At 43.2% G+C, this 17,167-nt stretch overlaps 1 protein-coding gene across 1 annotated transcript; it reads left to right on the forward strand.

The window, feature by feature from the left end:
- Positions 1–9,330: 9,330 nt before the first annotated feature.
- Positions 9,331–12,038, forward strand: LOC311105729 (uncharacterized protein; the record flags this gene model as incomplete). Its single annotated transcript, XM_084147943.1, has 8 exons — positions 9,331–9,403; positions 9,509–9,641; positions 9,770–9,909; positions 10,125–10,244; positions 10,340–10,481; positions 10,725–10,864; positions 11,087–11,141; positions 12,020–12,038. 8 exons carry the CDS (start codon positions 9,331–9,333, stop codon positions 12,036–12,038), a joined length of 822 nt encoding a protein of 273 aa, XP_084004069.1.
- Positions 12,039–17,167: the final 5,129 nt, after the last annotated feature.

A 17,167-nucleotide genomic window follows, 5' to 3' on the forward strand; every position in this document is an offset into this window, starting at 1 on the left:
GGGACTGGAGAAATGTAAGCACTCTCAAATTCATAGACAGAGCTATGGATGCAAGGACTTTTTTCTCATGGGAAAAATTCGAGGCCAATGCCCCCTGCTACATTGTTCTTGGAAATACAGTTCCATTTATCTTAATTCAGGATGACAGGGGAAGTTATGTAAACTGTATCCTACCTCAATGGATAACCTACAGAATAGCCTTATAGTATTCATTTCTAATATCTTAGAAATGTAAATTGATTTAAAAAATAAATAAATACATTAACCAGGTAAGCCAGTTGAGAACAAGTTCACATTTACAACTGCGACCTGGCCAAGATAAAGCAAAGCAGTGTGAATATGGCTATGCAGGGATAGATTGGCCTATTTATAGCTATTTTTTTAGCCAATTTATAACATTTACATTTTAGTCATTTAGCAGACGCTCTTATCCAGAGCGACTTACAGGAGCAATTAGGGTTAAGTGCCTTGCTCAAGGGCACATCGACAGATTTTTCACCTAGTCGGCTCGGGGATTAGAACCAGCGACCTTTCGGTTACTGGCACTACGCTCTTAAGCTATGACATGTCCTGTTATGTAGGCCTATGTATAGCCTAAAGCAGTTGCATCAGATCAGTCTTATCCCCCAGCTTGCCCCCTTTCCCTGAAACTTAGGCCCATCATTAGCCTACTTATCAAAACTATTGGAAACTCTGGGGGCTGACAGAAATGAGGAGAACGTCTGTGACATCTTGAATGTTGCACAACTGTGTGTGTGTCTGTGTGTGTTTGTAGGTGTCTCCACACATGCGTGTGTGTATGTGTTTTATATCTTCAAGCAATGTTCATGATATTGTTGTTCCTTTAGGTTGTTGGAGACAACATTGAATTCCACAGAAAAATGCAGGGATGTGATGATAATGGCAACGTGCCACAACTGGGGGCTGCATTTCTAAGAGACTGTCTCAGCCCTCTGTACACAGTATGGCAAGTTGAGGCTTGAACACCTGAAAATGTACAAACCTCTACTGTTTCATTGTTTCATTGTCATTTCAACAGCTAGAGGGCAGAATTTGTCAGCACTGGCTCCTGGTGTGTGGGGTGTGGGAAAGACGTATGCCCTAATTCAATCAATTGCAGATAAAGGTAAACCACACTGTGGGTTTCCTCAGAATGTGCATGCTTTATTCTAAGGACTTGTGTGGTTTATGTCCCTATCCAATGGGAATATCAGAGACATGCCGCGTTCACATGCTAGTCGGAACTAGGAAACTTACATTTTCGACTCACTAACTTGTAGTTATACATGTGCCGCGTTCAACCAGTTAGCAAGTCGGACATTTCTGAGTTTTGACTAGCACCTGAACGCGGCAACAGTCACAGTAGCAACTTGCAGGCTGTGGTTAACTCTGACACAGTACATTCTGAGTGAATCTGTAGTGTGGTTTTCCCTTTATCTGCAACTGATTGAATAGGGGCCTGTGAGAGTGTGATTTGAAGGAGTCAGGCGCAGGAGGGTAAATCACAGAATACAGAGTTTATTCCGTAGTACACAGTTACGCTGGATAGCGTCAACAGTCCAGTGCGCAAAACAGGCGCACTGGAACAAATAGAGGCACACAGGGAAAATATACCCCGGCAATACAAAGTACAGGTAGCTACACTCATCTCACATGAAACAATAACCCACAAGGACAAGAGGGCAGAGGGAACACTTATACACGTACTAATGGGGGGAATATGAACCAGGTGTGTGTAATTGACAAGACAAGACAAATGGAATGATGAGATATGGAGCGGCAGTGGCTAGAAGGCCGGTGATGACGAACGCCGAAGCCTGCCCGAACAAGGAGGGGAGGCAGCTTCGGAGGAAATCGTGACAGGGCCTAAGAGCACAAGGTTTGAAGTGACTACTCGGAAACAAGCAAAACTAATTTAATTAATTAACCAATTGACTGGAAATAAATAACTGTTTTTGGAAGCCAAGATGCACTCCTACCACCAGGGCATGCAAGTATGCTCTTTGCATGAAAGGCTCTTCTGGATGTAATGAAGCAATAAAAAGTTCAAAGGCACTGTGTAATTCTAAAAAGCCTTCATTGACCTATTTCAACAGCATATCAGTTTAAATTAGCTTCTCTTTATCGAAAAAGTTAAGAAGAGTTGTAAAGCTGTGAGGGGACATACGCACACACAGACACACTCTAACACACACATTTTTTGTTGTTGTATTGTTTTTATTCTTTTTTTTCCTCTTTTTTTTTGTGAGTGTATCAGTGTTTGTTACTTGTCATGTTTTCTGTTTGTTTTTTTGCCAACCCCAGGAAGAGTATCTGCTGCTTCTGCAAAACCTAATGGGGACCCCCCCCCCCCCCAAAAAAAAAGCTATGTGTAAATTCAACTCAAAAGTTGTGATAATAAAAAAACAGATATATATATTTTACTGGTAACAAACATTATTTGCACTGTCCCTTTAAGACCAGCACCTGTTCCATTGATTCTGATGCTGCAGTCTAGGTTACCTTGGGTGAGGCTTAAGGTTACTAGAGTTCAGATGAATTCTCAAGTGTATACACCAACACACTATCTAACAATAAAGCATGATCAGATCTGCTATATCTTCATATGTGTATGCATAATGTCCTGTAAGTTCATATGGAGATAAGATACACTACATGACTAAAAGTATTTGGACACCTGCTCGTCGAACATCTCATTCCAAAATCATGGGCATTAATATGGAGTTGGTACCCGCTTTGCTGCTATAACAGCCTCCACTCTTCTAGGAAGGTTTTCCACTAGATGTTGGAACATAGCTGCGGGGCTTGCTTCCATTCAGCCACAAGAGCATTAGTGAGGTCGGGCACTGATGTTAGGCGATTAGGCCTGGCTCGCAGTCGGCGTTCCAATTCATTCCAAAGGTGTTAGATGAGGTTGAAGTCAGGGCTCTGTGCAGGCCAGTCAAGTTCTTCCACACCGATCTCGACAAACCATTTTTTTGTATGGACCTCCTGACTAACAGTTATTGTGCTGATGTTGCTTCCAGAGGCAGTTTGGAACTCGGTAGTAAGTGTTGGAACTCGGTAGTGAGGACAGACGATTTTTACGCACTACACGCTTCAGAACTCGGCGGTCCCGTTCTGTGAGCTTGTGTGGCCTACCACTTTGCGGCTGAGCCGTTGTTGTTCCTAGACGTTTCCACTTCACAATAACAGCACTTACAGTTGACCGGGGCAGCTCTAGCAGGGCACAAATTTGATGAACTGACTTGTTGGAAAGGTGGCATCCTATGACGGTGCCACGTTGAAAGTCTCTGAGCTCTTCAGTAAGGCCATTCTACTGCTAATGTTTGTCTATGGAGATTTCATGACTGTGTGCTCAATGTTATACACCTGTCAGCAACAGGTGTGGCTGAAATAGCTGAATCCACTAATTTGAAGGGGTGTCCACATACTTGTGTATATATAGTGTATATTGCTAAAGGCTGGTAGGCTGGAAATTATTCTTATATTTAACAAATCAACATGCTCAATTTCAGAATGAAGAAAATACATTATTGAGCTACTTTGAATGATTTGGAAGCATGCCCTTATTCTACATAAAGATTGTTGTGCCCCTCCATTTTAGTTACTCCTGAGTGGCGCAGTGGTCTAAGGCACTGCATCGCAGTGCTAGCTGTGCCACTAGAGATCCTGGTTCAAATCCAGGCTCTGTCTTGACCGGGAGACCCATGGGGCGGCACACAATTGGTCCAGGGGAGGGAATGGCCGGCAGGGATGTAGCTCAGTTGGGTTCGATTCCCACGGGGGGTCAGTATTAAAAAAATAATGTATGCACTCACTAACTGTAAGTCGCTCTGGATAATAGTGTCTGCTAAATGACTAAAATGTAAGTTGTTACATACTGGAATGGTGACCCCTGTTGGAGGAACAGAGTTAACTTAAAAGATCCCACTCTCTTTATATATTTATTTAGAATAATATTTGGTGTAGAGGCATATTTGAGAACAAAATGGTAGTCTAGATAGGGGATTAGGCACAGGATCAGAACCATTGAATTAGGAATTAGAACTCTGGGGCTATCATTCTGGAGCATCATAATGTCCTAATTCTTAAGCATCATAATGCCCAGTGTTGGGGAGGAGTGAACTACATGTTGGCTGGAGGAGGGTAATGGAAAGGGGGAGATAGAGAGAGTTAAGGAGAGTTTGGATGCAGAGATGAAGGAGGACACTGTGAAGGCTCTCTATGAACTGCTGGAGAAGATCGAGAAGGAGGGAGAGAAGATGGAAATAAAGCAGAAGGTGTTGGAGAAGGGAGTGGAGTTTGCAAAGGATAAAATGAAGAAGAGGAAGGAGGAGGTAAAGAGGAAGGAGAAGGAGGCAGCCAGGCAGAGAGATTTGGTGGAGAAAGACAAACAGAGGGTGAGGAGGAAGGTCAGTGAAGAGGAGGAGAAGAGGGAGGAGGTAGATATGAAAGACAACGGGCTGGATGGACAGAAAGAGAAACTGGAGAAGAGAAAGAAGCTGGACATTTTGGAGAAAGTTGGAAAGTTGGAGTTGGAAAAGGAGAAAGAGAAGTTAGAGAGGAGGAATAAGATTGTGGAAAGGTTGAAAGTGGATGTGGATGAGAGATTGAAAAAGATGACAAGAACATGAGAGATGATGAAAAAGAAAGAGAAGGAGATGGACAGAATTAAAATGGATGTGGAAGAGAATGCAAGGGAGCAGGTGAAGAAAGTGAGAGAGGAGTTGGTGGGATTGAAGGAGAAGATAAAAATAGAAAAGAGGGGTAGCAAAGAGGAGAGAAAGAAGTGGAGAGAAAGAGGGAGGATGAGAAGAGGAAGGTGGAGGTGGAGCGTGTGAAGAAGGATATGGAGGAGAGGAAGGTGGAGGTGGAGCGTGTGAAGAAGGATATGGAGGAGAGGAAGGTGGAGGTGGAGTGTGTGAAGAAGAATATGGAGGAGAGGAAGGTGGAGGTGGAGCGTGTGAAGAAGGATAATGGAGGAGAGGAAGGTGGAGGTGGAGTGTGTGAAGAAGGATATGGAGGAGAGGAAGGTGGAGGTGGAGCGTGTGAAGAAGGATATGGAGGAGAGGAAGGTGGAGGTGGAGTGTGTGAAGAAGGATGAGAAGAGGAAGGTGGGGCGTGTGAAGAACAATATGGAGGACAGGCTTAAGATGGAGATAGAGAGGGTGATGACAGAGATGGAGGACAAGAAAGAGAAAGAGGTGGGGCAGGTGAAGGTAGGGACAGAGGAAATGTGGAAGACCAAGATGAAGAAAGTGAGAGAGATAATTGAGGCTGTGGAAGAGAAGATAAACAAGAGAGATGAGCTGGGAAGGAGGGAAATAGAGGAGAAGAGAGAGAAACAGGTGAGGCAGATAAAGGTGGAGTTGGAAGAGAAGTGGAAAACAGAGATGAAGAGTCAGAGAGTGGATTAAGAGAATGGAGGAGAAGACGACACAGAGAGAGTAAATCGAGAGAAAAAGGGAAGAAGACATGAAAAGATTGATGGAGGAGTTGGAAGGATTGAAGGATATGATGAAGGAGAGTGAGAAAGAGGTAGAGAGAGTTAAGGAGGAAATGTAAAATAAAGAGAAGGAGAGGGAGAGAGAGAGAGGAGGTGGAAAAGAGGGTCAAGAAGGAAATGTAGTTGGTGAGAGAGGAGGGGGAGGGAGAAAATGAAAGACAAGGAAGCATACATGGACACATTGTTGGAGCTGAAAGAAAAACACTAAGAGACTGGAGAATGTCAACGAACCTACCAGGTACAACCCTAAATCCGTAAACATGGGTACCCTCATAGATATCATCCTGACTAACTTACACTCTAAATACACCTCCGCTGTCTTCAACCAGGATCTCAGCGATCACTGCCTTATTGCCTGTGTCCATAACGGGTCCGCGGTCAAACGACCACCCCTCATCACTGTCAAACGCTCCCTAAAACACTTTAGCGAGCAGGCCTTCCTAATTGACTTGGCCCAGGTATCCTGGATGGATATAGATCTCATTCCGTCAGTAGAGGATGCCTGGTTGTTCTTTAAAAGTAATTTCCTCTCAATCTTAAATAAACATGCCCCATTCAAAAAATACAGAACTAAGCACAGATATAGCCCCTGGTTCTCCTCAGACTTGACTGCCCTTGACCAGCACGAAAACATCCTGTGGCATACTGCATTAGCATCAAATAGCCCCCGCGATATGCAACTTTTCAGGGAAGTTAGGAACCAATATACACAAGCAGTTAGGAAAGCAAAGGCTAACTTTTTCAAACAGAAATTTGCATCCTGTAGCACTAACTCCAAAAAGTATTGGGACACTGTAAAGTCCATGGAGAATAAGAGCACTTCCTCCCAGCTGCCCACTGCACTGAGGCTAGGAAACACTATCACCACCGATAAATCTACAATAATCGAGAATTTCAACAAGCATTTTGCTACGGCTGGCCATGCTTTCCACCTGGCTACCACTACCCCGGCCACCAGCTCTGCACCCTCCGCTGCAACTTGCCCATGCCCCCCCCCCGCTTCTCCTTCACATAAATTCAGACAGCTGATGTTCTGAAAGAGCTGCAAAATCTGGACCCCTACAAATCATCTGGGCTAGACAATCTGGACCCTTTCTTTCTAAAACTAGCCGCCGAAATTGTCGCAACCCCTATTACTAGCCTGTTCAACCTCTCTTTCGTAACATCTGAGATCCCCAGATATTGGAAAGCTGCCACGGTCATCCCCCTCTTCAAAGGGGGTGACACTCTAGATCCAAACTGTTACAGACCTATATCCATCCTGCCCTGCCTTTCGAAAGTTTTTGAAAGCCAAGTTAACAAACAGATCACCGACCATTTCGAATCCCACCGTACCTTCTCCGCTATGCAATCCGGTTTCCGAGCTGGTCATGGGTGCACCTCAGCCACGCTCAAGCTCCTAAACGATATTATAACCGCGATCGATAATAGACAGTACTGTGCAGCCTTCTTCATCGACCTGGCCAAGGCTTTCGACTCTGTCAACCACTGCATTCTTATTGGCAGACTAAATAGCCTTGATTTCTCAAATGACTGCCTCGCCTGGTTCACCAACTACTTCTCATATAGAGTTCAATGTGTCAAATCGGAGGGCCTGTTATCTGGACCTATGGCAACGATTGCAGTCAGAGTGCAGTAGAACTGCAGTACATGTAGTATAACTGTAGTTAGAATGCAGTTTAACTGCAGTATGCTGCAAATACTGCGTCTAAAATAACACTTATATTTACTGCAGTAATTTTGCAGTGCAACTGCAGTCACAGTGCAATATAAACAGTTCAACTACAGTACACTGCAGTTATTCTGCAATCACTGAGTCCAAAATATCACAGTCGACTGCAGTTACTGCACTTTGGCTGCAGGTTCAAAACTTTCTGTAAGGGCATGATTGTAGCGGTTTACTAACACTTTCGTTCTAGTAGCTATGTTGACTTGACATTAGCTAATATAGTGACAACGGTTAGTGGTCATGATATGAAGGTTTGGCTTGGAAAGGTTTTTTCGCCTGGTCACAGACAGCTGATGTGTTTTGCACTGAAGTCCACAAACGAAGGGAAAATGTGAGAGGATAGAGCCTAAATGCGAAAAGGAATTATCCAATGATCAAAGGGGCTCATGCTGTTTGTAAATAGATGTTGGCAAAATACCTCCCTGCACTTTCTCACTGCAAAAAAGCTGCAGGAGCAGCTGTGTGGGTGTGTATGTGTGTCTGTGTGTGTGTCCTCAATGTGCAGCTGGCAGCTAAATTTGCTGTCACTCAGTCAGAATGCGCATTAGTTTAATGTGTTTTCCATATCCTTGCCCCACTTGTTAGATATTATGCAAATTGATAGCTTGATAGCAAACGTCCTCGCCATGTGATTTATCATAGTAGCAGGCAGCAGCAACCTAAATAATCAGACCGAAACATGCGAGGCAATGTGATCGGGTAAAATTATGAAGCGAGTGGACGGAGAAATACAGCTTTACTCTATCCAATCAGAGCAGCAGGATCAACGTACAGCCCGCCCTTCTCTTTACAGACATGCAAACTAGCCAGTTGAGTTATTTAGACCGCACAAAGACAGTACACTATGGTTTAGAAACTCTGTGACTGACTGACATGACAAAGATGCTTGCTGGCACCCGAAACGACGTTTTTTTTTCAGATTACGGATATTACAAAGAATACTCTGATCAAAATCGTATCCAGAAAGTTGCCCATATCCGTTACGATACTCGTTTTGTCCGACTATGTGAAAGTGAACTGTGTTTGCGTGTGATCAGGGGTGTCTTCATTCCACGAATTCTGTTGAAAAACGTTTCTTAAAAGGAAGCAAACGGAACGAAACGGGGTTTAACATACTTTAATTTGTCCAATAGAAACTCGCGTTTGCAACTGTTGGACTAATGATTACACCCTAGATCAGCTAGATGCAGGCAATATTGTGCAGTGTGGTATTCACTGTGTCAATGTCTGTCACCTTGATTACTGAAATGTCTCTCCACCTTTGCACCTGCGTTGTAAACTTCCATTCCTAGGCAAGGTTGTAGCAACCTCATGATGGGTATAGGGAAAATTCGAGTATCATGTAGTGGCCTAAACCTATCGATGTTACATTGAGCTGGGTGAATGGAATATGAATGACAGTGATCCAATATGCTGTAATAGAAATAAAGCCATGCTCATAAAAAACCTGTTCCACTGATGCTGCAGATTGTAGGTTACTTTGAGTGAGGCTTGAGGTTACTAGAGTTCAAATTCCTTCTCAAGTGTATACAATAGACCAACACACTATCTAACATTAAAGTATTATCCGATCTACTATATTGTCATATGTGTATGAATAACATAAGTTCATATGGAGATTTTGTAAAAGGCTGTTAGGTTTGACATTATTCATATATTTAATTTAATCAACATGCTCAATTTCCTAATTTAAAATATATTATTGAGCGTACCTTGATTGACTTGTAAGCATGTCCTTATATACTGTACTTTACCTTAATTTTTGTGGCCCTCAATCTAAGTAATTACTTAATGGTGACCCCTGGTGGGTAAACAGTGAAACTAAAGATCCTCTACAGGCATCTCACAGTTGAGTATTTGGCATCACAATACATGACAATGAGTTGGCATGATAGCACTTGTAAACAGATTGGCACTCACGCCACATGCCAGTTCAAAACATACGTTACACATGCATTACACAATAACTTGAGAAAAGGGAAGTGGTAATATATTTCTGTCCCTTTCCCAGATAAGGAGTGGCTACCGGTTCAACATAAAAAGCATTGTGTGAAATGAGTACTGTACACTTCCAACTGAACCTGAATACATGATGAGTATGATGACCATAGCATCTCTTCTCTCCGCAGCTCTGCTGTTGCTGGTTCCTGGGATCCTGACTGAAAGTAATGTAGAATATATTGACTTACTTTACCTCTTAGTAATGTCATCTCTATAACCTATACACTACACTACAGGATAGTTGACATTGTAAATTACAATTTCAACAGAGTCTTCCTTTGAGTTGGTGGTAGTCAACAGCATCTCAAACGCACCCAATAAGACCTACAGTATTGATGTCGTATTCAGAGGAATCCTTATCGGTGCCATGAGAAGACTGCAGGAGACCAATGCAGGATTCAAGTTAGTAGATTATTAGGTTACATTGTCTCATTGTTAGATGCTGTATTGTTAGATTCTCGGCAGTTGGTGTGTCAGGGATTTTATATTATGAAGTCAGGTGTCATTGGTGAGCACTGTTGTTTTTACAGTTTCACCTACACAGAGGACCCCAACTATGGTCCCTTCCTGGTGAGTGTAAATGGTGTAGCCGGGAACAATACTGAGAACACTTTCTGGGAGCTCCTTGTTCAGACTGGGGGGAATGGGACCACAATCACACCTAATGTGGGTGAGTAATGATGGAAAGTCTCTCTCAAATTTTTTGGGTGGTTTATTTGCTTAGGGACAAGTCATCTGATGCAAATAAGGGAAAAAGCATGCATGTTATTTACAATGGCATTCATAAAATATAAAAACACCTCTGTCACACAAATGTTGCAAATACTGTACGATATAACTACTTAACTACTCACATATTGACCTATTTGGACATTATTTCGACAGGTATTGGCTGTTACATCCCAGAACGAAATGACCGCATCATACTGAGATTTACAGTGTTCATTCCGGGCTCGCACTCCGTGAGTGGCAACAGTTCGAATCCTGGGAACCTGACAGCAGGAAGTAATGTAGAACATTTTTACTTCTAGAACATGTTTACCTCTTTGCAATGTCATCATCACAGTATTGACATTGTAGACAACATGGTTTTTCAACAGAATCTTCCAGACTAAATTCCATTGAGCTCGTGGTAGTCAACAACATCTCAAACGCAACCAACAAGACCTACAGTACTGACATTGCATTCCGAGGGATCCTTATCGGTGCCATGAGGAGACTGCAGACCAATGCCGGATTCAAGTTAGTAGATTATTAGCTTCCATTGTGTCATTGTCAGATGCTGTAGATTGTTAGATGTGCGTTCAAATCATTACAGTTTGAGCAATTGTGTAGAACCTTTCAGTGACCATGTACAGACAATGTTCTGTAGTGCACGGTGTCATTCATTGCATGGCATGGAGTGATACTGCATTTTGCACCTTCTTCAATGTCAAAAATAATTGTGGTATTCTGGCATTTCACAATATTCTGTTGTTCTTGCAGTTTCACCTACACAGAGGACCTCAACTATGGTCCCTTCCTGGTGAGTGTGAATGGTGTAGCCGGGAACAATACTGAGAATACTTTCTGGGAGCTTCTTGTTCAGACTGGAGGGAATGGGACCACAATCGCACCTGATGTGGGTGAGTAATGATGGAATGTCTTTCGGTCGGTCAATACGATTGGTCAGACCGTCTGTCTGTCTTCATCTTTCTCTCTCTCTGCAAAGCTAGAGAAATACAGTGAGGAAAGAAAGTTATTTTAAATAATTTACGTTTATAAAATATAACAACAGCTGTCACAAACATTTTGCACATACTGTATAACTACTCACATATTGTGCTATTTGGCCATTATTTCTACAGGTATTGGTTGTTACATCCCAGAACAAAATGACCGCATCATCCTGAAATTTACAATGTTCACCGCAAGCTTGCAATCCGCGAGTGGCAGTTGTACGAATCCTGGCGTGTTGTTGTTTTTGGTGTGTTTGTTTTTTGTTTTCTAATCTAAGCCTAACCTTTGCCTCAGTGACTACCATACATAACCCTAAAACACTAACTCACCCCATACCTGAACCTTAGTCACTACCATACTACACCCTAAGTCACTAACTAACTCCATGCCTAACTCTAAGTCACTTACTAACTCCCTCATTAGCAGGGAGGTTAAATTGCTTAATACATCTAAATCGGCAGATACAGTGCATTCGGTAAGTGTTCAGACCCCTTTACTTTTTCCACATTTTGTTACAGCCTTATTCTAAAATTGATTAAATAAATATTTTCCCTCCTCAATCTATACACAATACTCCATAATGACAAAGTGAAAACAGGTTTTTAGAAACTTTTGCAAATTTATAAAAAATTATCAACAGAAATACCTTATTTACATAAGTATTCAGACCCTTTGCTATGAGACTTGAAATTGAGCTCAGGTACATCCTGTTTCCATTGATCATCCTTGAGATGTTTCTACAACTTCATAACCAGACACCGAGCGCATAAGATTCACCAACTTCTTACACTTTGTTTCAACATGTATGACATGATCTTTCCATGTATATCGCTCATTGAACCAAATACCCAAATATTTGTACTTAGAAACCCTCCCCATAGGCTGTCCATACAGAAACAACTGTATATTATCAGCAACTTTCTTCTTCGAGAAGAACATACAACAAGACTTCGCCACTGACAATTTAAAACCCTAGTCAATTGACCATCTTTCAACATCCACTATAGCTTGTTGAATAGATTTGATCACATTAAAGACATTCCTTCCCCTCTTCCAAATAGCTCCATCATCAGCATATAGAGAAGCCCCAATACCCCTACCACCATTTGAAAACACATCATTAATCATAATGTTGAACAAAATAGGACTGATAGCACTGCCTTGAGGAATACCAAAGTAAAGGGGTCTGAATACTTTCTGAATGCAATGTAAATATGTGGGTTTTTGATGGTTTCTGTGATAGTGATTTTCAACTAGTGTAAAAGTTATTGTGTGATCATGTTGGAACAGACAGTAGCTCCTGAACAATACTTATTTGTGATTAGAAAATGTGCCACAGTTTGTTTTACAATTTATGTCATTCAATTAAAAAAACATGTTAATGAGATAATTCTCTCATTGTTTGAATTACATTTAATTTCATGAAGCTTTACCCTGACATCATAGCAAATACGCTGCAAAGATTCCTTGCAGTGGTGGAAAAAGTATACAATTGTCATATTTGAGTAAAAGTAAAGATAACTTAATAGAAAATGTCTCAAGTAAAAGTGAAAGTCACACAGTAAAATAATACTTGAGTAAAAGTCTAAAAGTATTTGGTTTGAAATATACTTAAGTATCAAAAGTAAATGTAATTGCTAAAATATACTTAAGTATCAAAGTAAAAGTAAAATTATAAATTATTTCAAATTCCTTATATTAAGCAAACCAGACGGCACCATTTTCTTGTTTCTTTTATTTATGGTAGCCAGGAGTACACTCCAACACTCAGATATCATTTACAAAAGAAGCATTTGTGTTTAGTGAGTCCGCCAGATCAGAGGCAGTAGAGATGACCAGGGATGTTCTCTTGATAAGTGTGTGAATTGGACCACTTTCCTGTGCTGCTAAGCATTCAAAATGTAAAGAGTACTTTTGGGTGTCAGGGATGTATGGCGTAAAAAGTACATTATTTTCTTTAGGAATGTAGTGAAGTAAAAGTTGTCAAAAAATATAAATAGTAAAGTAAAGTACAGATACCCCAAAAAACTACTTAAGTACTACTTTGGTTCCTTGTTCTTTCTTGGTAAAGATGGAAGATGAGGATGAAGAAACTGAAAACACCTATTTGAAGTTAAACAAATGTTACATGAAGAACTAGGAATCAAATAAAATATATTTCATTAGACACACAATTAATGAAGGAAGTAAACCCCCTGAATTTGCGGAAAAGGTATATTTGCAGTTCAGGATAATTAGGTTGTACGTATAGAACAATGAATATGTGTGGGCATTGGACACCAGAAAATATTGTGAGAATGGAGAACATTCATCTGGGATCTATGAGACGATGACTATCATCCTTCCTTGTTTTCCTTGTGTTCAAAAATATTCACAGACATTATACTGTAATAGAATCTCTATTGTTGTAGACCGGTTCAACTCTTACACAACAGAAAAGAGGGCACACACACAGACACACATGGATCAGGAACAATGAATACGTGTTGTCAATAAAGGTGAAATTTAGTTACTCGCGCTAGCAAAATTGAAACATTGTATAAAATATTCTGGGCCCTCAGAGTTTCCCCTGCCAGTGATCTCGGGACAGACACAGCTGTAGGCTATTTGTGCAAGGGATAAGAAGTAATCAGTTATTTTATTAAGTTTCCACTGGATCAGAGCATTACATTTTCCCTTTCATGTCAAGTAGTTATCGAAAGGGAAAGAGCTGGAAATATTGTTCAAATACTTTGAGTTAAGACAATCAGAAATACTATCAGACATTCCCAAATGGGCACATTTATAGGCCTACATTTGCGCGCAGGCCAGGTAGACTAGTCTATATGCCATAATCAGGTGTGCATCCTTACTCAACATTGAAAGGAGCGTTGAAACAAATGACAATTCATAAATTGACAAAACTCGTAAATGTAATGAAATAAACAAAAACTTGTTTCTCACAACTGTAGTATAGGTTGTAAGTTCTGCAAAACACATGTCAACTCCGACAATGAGAACGAACGGTAAATGACTGTAATAATAATACATTGAATGCATTAACAGAAATGACCATAACCAAACAAACATTGCAGATTAGAAATTTTGGGAATTAACTGTCACGATCGTCTTGAAAAGTAGCAGGCCAAGGCGCAGCGTGAGATGCGTACATATTTATTTTATTGTACACCACAGCGAACACAACACCAAACGAAACGTGAAGTTCTTCGACACAAACACAAATCAATAGGAACAAGAAACCACAAACACAAAGTGAAAGACAGACAGTTAAATATGGCTCCCAATCAGAGACAACCAGCTGACACTCGTTGCCTCTGATTGGGAGTCACTCAAGCCAACCTAGAAATACAAACATAGAATATAACACCCTGGCTCAACATACGAGAGTCCCCAGAGCCAGGGCGTGACAGTACCCCCCCCCCAAAGGCGCGGACTCCGGCCGCGCCAACCAAACACAACCGGGGAGGGACCGGGTGGGCACTCCGCCTCGGCGGTGGATCCGGCTCCGGGCATGACTCCCACTCCCTCTCTAACCCCCCAAAGCGCCCCTGATCCGGTCTGGCCCTGCTGGCCGGAGCTGGACTGAACACTGGTGGAGCAGGAACGGATCGGACCGGGCTGACGATGCGCACCCCTGGCTTGGTGCGTGGAGTAGCAACTGGCCGGAACGGGCTGACGATACGTACCCCTGACTTGGTGCGTGGAGCAGGAATGGACCGGACCGGGCTGACGAAGCGCACCCCTGGCTTGGTGCGTGGAGTAGCCACTGGCCGGACCGGGCTGACGATACGCACCCCTGGCTTGGTGCAGGGAACAGGCGCGGGCCGTGCTGGACTGACGACGCACACCACTGGCCTGATGTGGAGAGCAGGAGCGGGCCGGACAGGGCTGACGAAACGCACCACAGACTTGGTGCGGGGAGCAGGAATGGGCCGGACTGGGCTGGCGACGCGCACCACAGACTTGGTGCGGAGAGCAGGAACAGGCCGGACAGGGCTGACGAAACGCACCACAGACTTGGTGCGGGGAGCAGGAATGGGCCGGACTGGGCTGGCGACACGCACCACAGACTTGGTGCGGAGAGCAGGAATGGGCCGAACAGGGCTGACGAAACGCACCACAGACTTGGTGCGGGGAGCAGGAACAGGCCGGACAGGGCTGACGAAACGCACCACAGACTTGGTGCGGGGAGCAGGAACAGGCCGGGCCGGGCTGGCGACGTGCACCATAGGCTTGGTGCGGGGAGCAGGAACAGGCCGGGCCGGGCTGACGACACGCACCACAGGCTCGATGCGAGGAACAGGAACAGGCCGGACCGTACTGGGGACACACACCACTGGCCCTACGCAGGGATCAGGAACGGGCCGGACCGGACTGGTAACACACCCCAGTACCTCTCGCCGTGCCTCCACACTTTCCCTCTCCTCTGTGACCAGTGGCCCCCTTAACCTGGCGGCCTTCTCTGCCAACCCTCTGCACCACTCTATCCCGTACTCCTGCTGCCCCGTCGTCCACGGCGTGAGCCCCCCCCTAAAAATGTTCTGGGCTTGTCTCTCCCCCGTGGACCAGGCCTCCATGGTTCTCGTCCAATTCTCTCTCCACTTCTCGTAATTCCAGCCTTTCTCCTCATCACGCTGCTTGACCCAGTCGTGGTGGTTTCTTCTGTCACGATCGTCTTGAAAAGTAGCGGGCCAAGGCGCAGCGTGAGATGCGTACATATTTATTTTATTGTACACCACAGCGAACACAACACCAAACGAAACGTGAAGTCCTTCGACACAAACACAAATCAATAGGAACAAGAAACCACAAACACAAAGTGAAAGACAGACAGTTAAATATGGCTCCCAATCAGAGACAACCAGCTGACACTCGTTGCCTCTGATTGGGAGTCACTCAAGCCAACCTAGAAATACAAACATAGAATATAACACCCTGGCTCAACATACGAGAGTCCCCAGAGCCAGGGCGTGACATTAACGTTAAATGTAGGCTGCTACTGGTGGTGTATGTAATGGGGAATTGATAGACACAGCAATCAATGCACACAATGAAGTTATGAAATAATGAATACCAACGAAATGGCGGGAGAGAGCAGCGCATTCTGGAGAGAGACGTGCCTTGTGCATCTGAGCCACAATCCCCATATTCTTGGACCAAGGCATCCCTGCGGCCTCCTCAATGGATTAATCCACTGAGACAGGCACAAATCACACAGGTGTCTCGTGTGCCATGAAAATAAATAATCTGTGACTGCTCGACTAAAAGACTCTCATGTTTTTAATACAGACCCCTTTAGTCATACAGTACATTATTCCCTATAAGGCACCCAGACCTTATGAAAGTTGCACAGTATACCCTTAATATGGTAATAAATAAAATCTAGTGATACATAAGTTGACATTTCTGCCATCCATTGTGACATTGTGGGAGGATAACCAACCTTCCAATTAATGACAATGAATTTCTTAGCCGCTATAAATGCTAGGTTACACAGTTTCTTCTGATAACAGTCTCCAGTATCAACATTTCCAAGCAAACAAAAAGAGGGAGAAGGGATCATCTGTACACATGCTGTGATAAAAGAACATGCTCTTTGCCAGAATTCAGCCAGCCTTCACAAGATCATAACATATGCAAATATGTCCGCTTTTGTTTTACACTTCCAGCAGAGGAATTACATTTCTGAGTTCATGATATTCAGTTTCACTGGCATATAGGATGTTCTATGGATGGTCTTAAACTGCAGTAATTTATGTCTGAGATTATATGAACATGACTAGGCATTCAAACATATCTGTATCCATTCATCATCATCAACATTTTGTTGCGTACTGACTGTGCACCATGACAGTGTCACGATTTCCTCTGAAGCTGCCTCCTCTCCTTGTTCGGGCAGGCTTCAGCGTTCGTCGTCACCGGCCTTCTAGCCACTGCCGCTCCTCATCTCATCATTCCATTTGTTTTGTCTTGTTTATTACACACACCTGGTTCATATCCCCTCATCAGTACCTGTATAAGTGTTCCCTCTGCCCCCTTGTGTTTGTGTGTGATTGTTTATTGTGGAGGTTAGTTTAGCTCGGTGGAGCTCCTTGTATTTTGTATCTCCGGGATATTTCACCCGTGTGCCTTGTTTCCCGGTGCGCCTGATTACGCACTGGAGTGTTTGACACATTGCTGCGTACCGCTGTGCCTTCGGAATAAACCCT

This window comes from Coregonus lavaretus, assembly GCF_964263955.1.
Source record: "Coregonus lavaretus genome assembly, chromosome: 30".
In the NCBI taxonomy this organism is placed as follows: Eukaryota; Metazoa; Chordata; class Actinopteri; order Salmoniformes; family Salmonidae; genus Coregonus; species Coregonus lavaretus.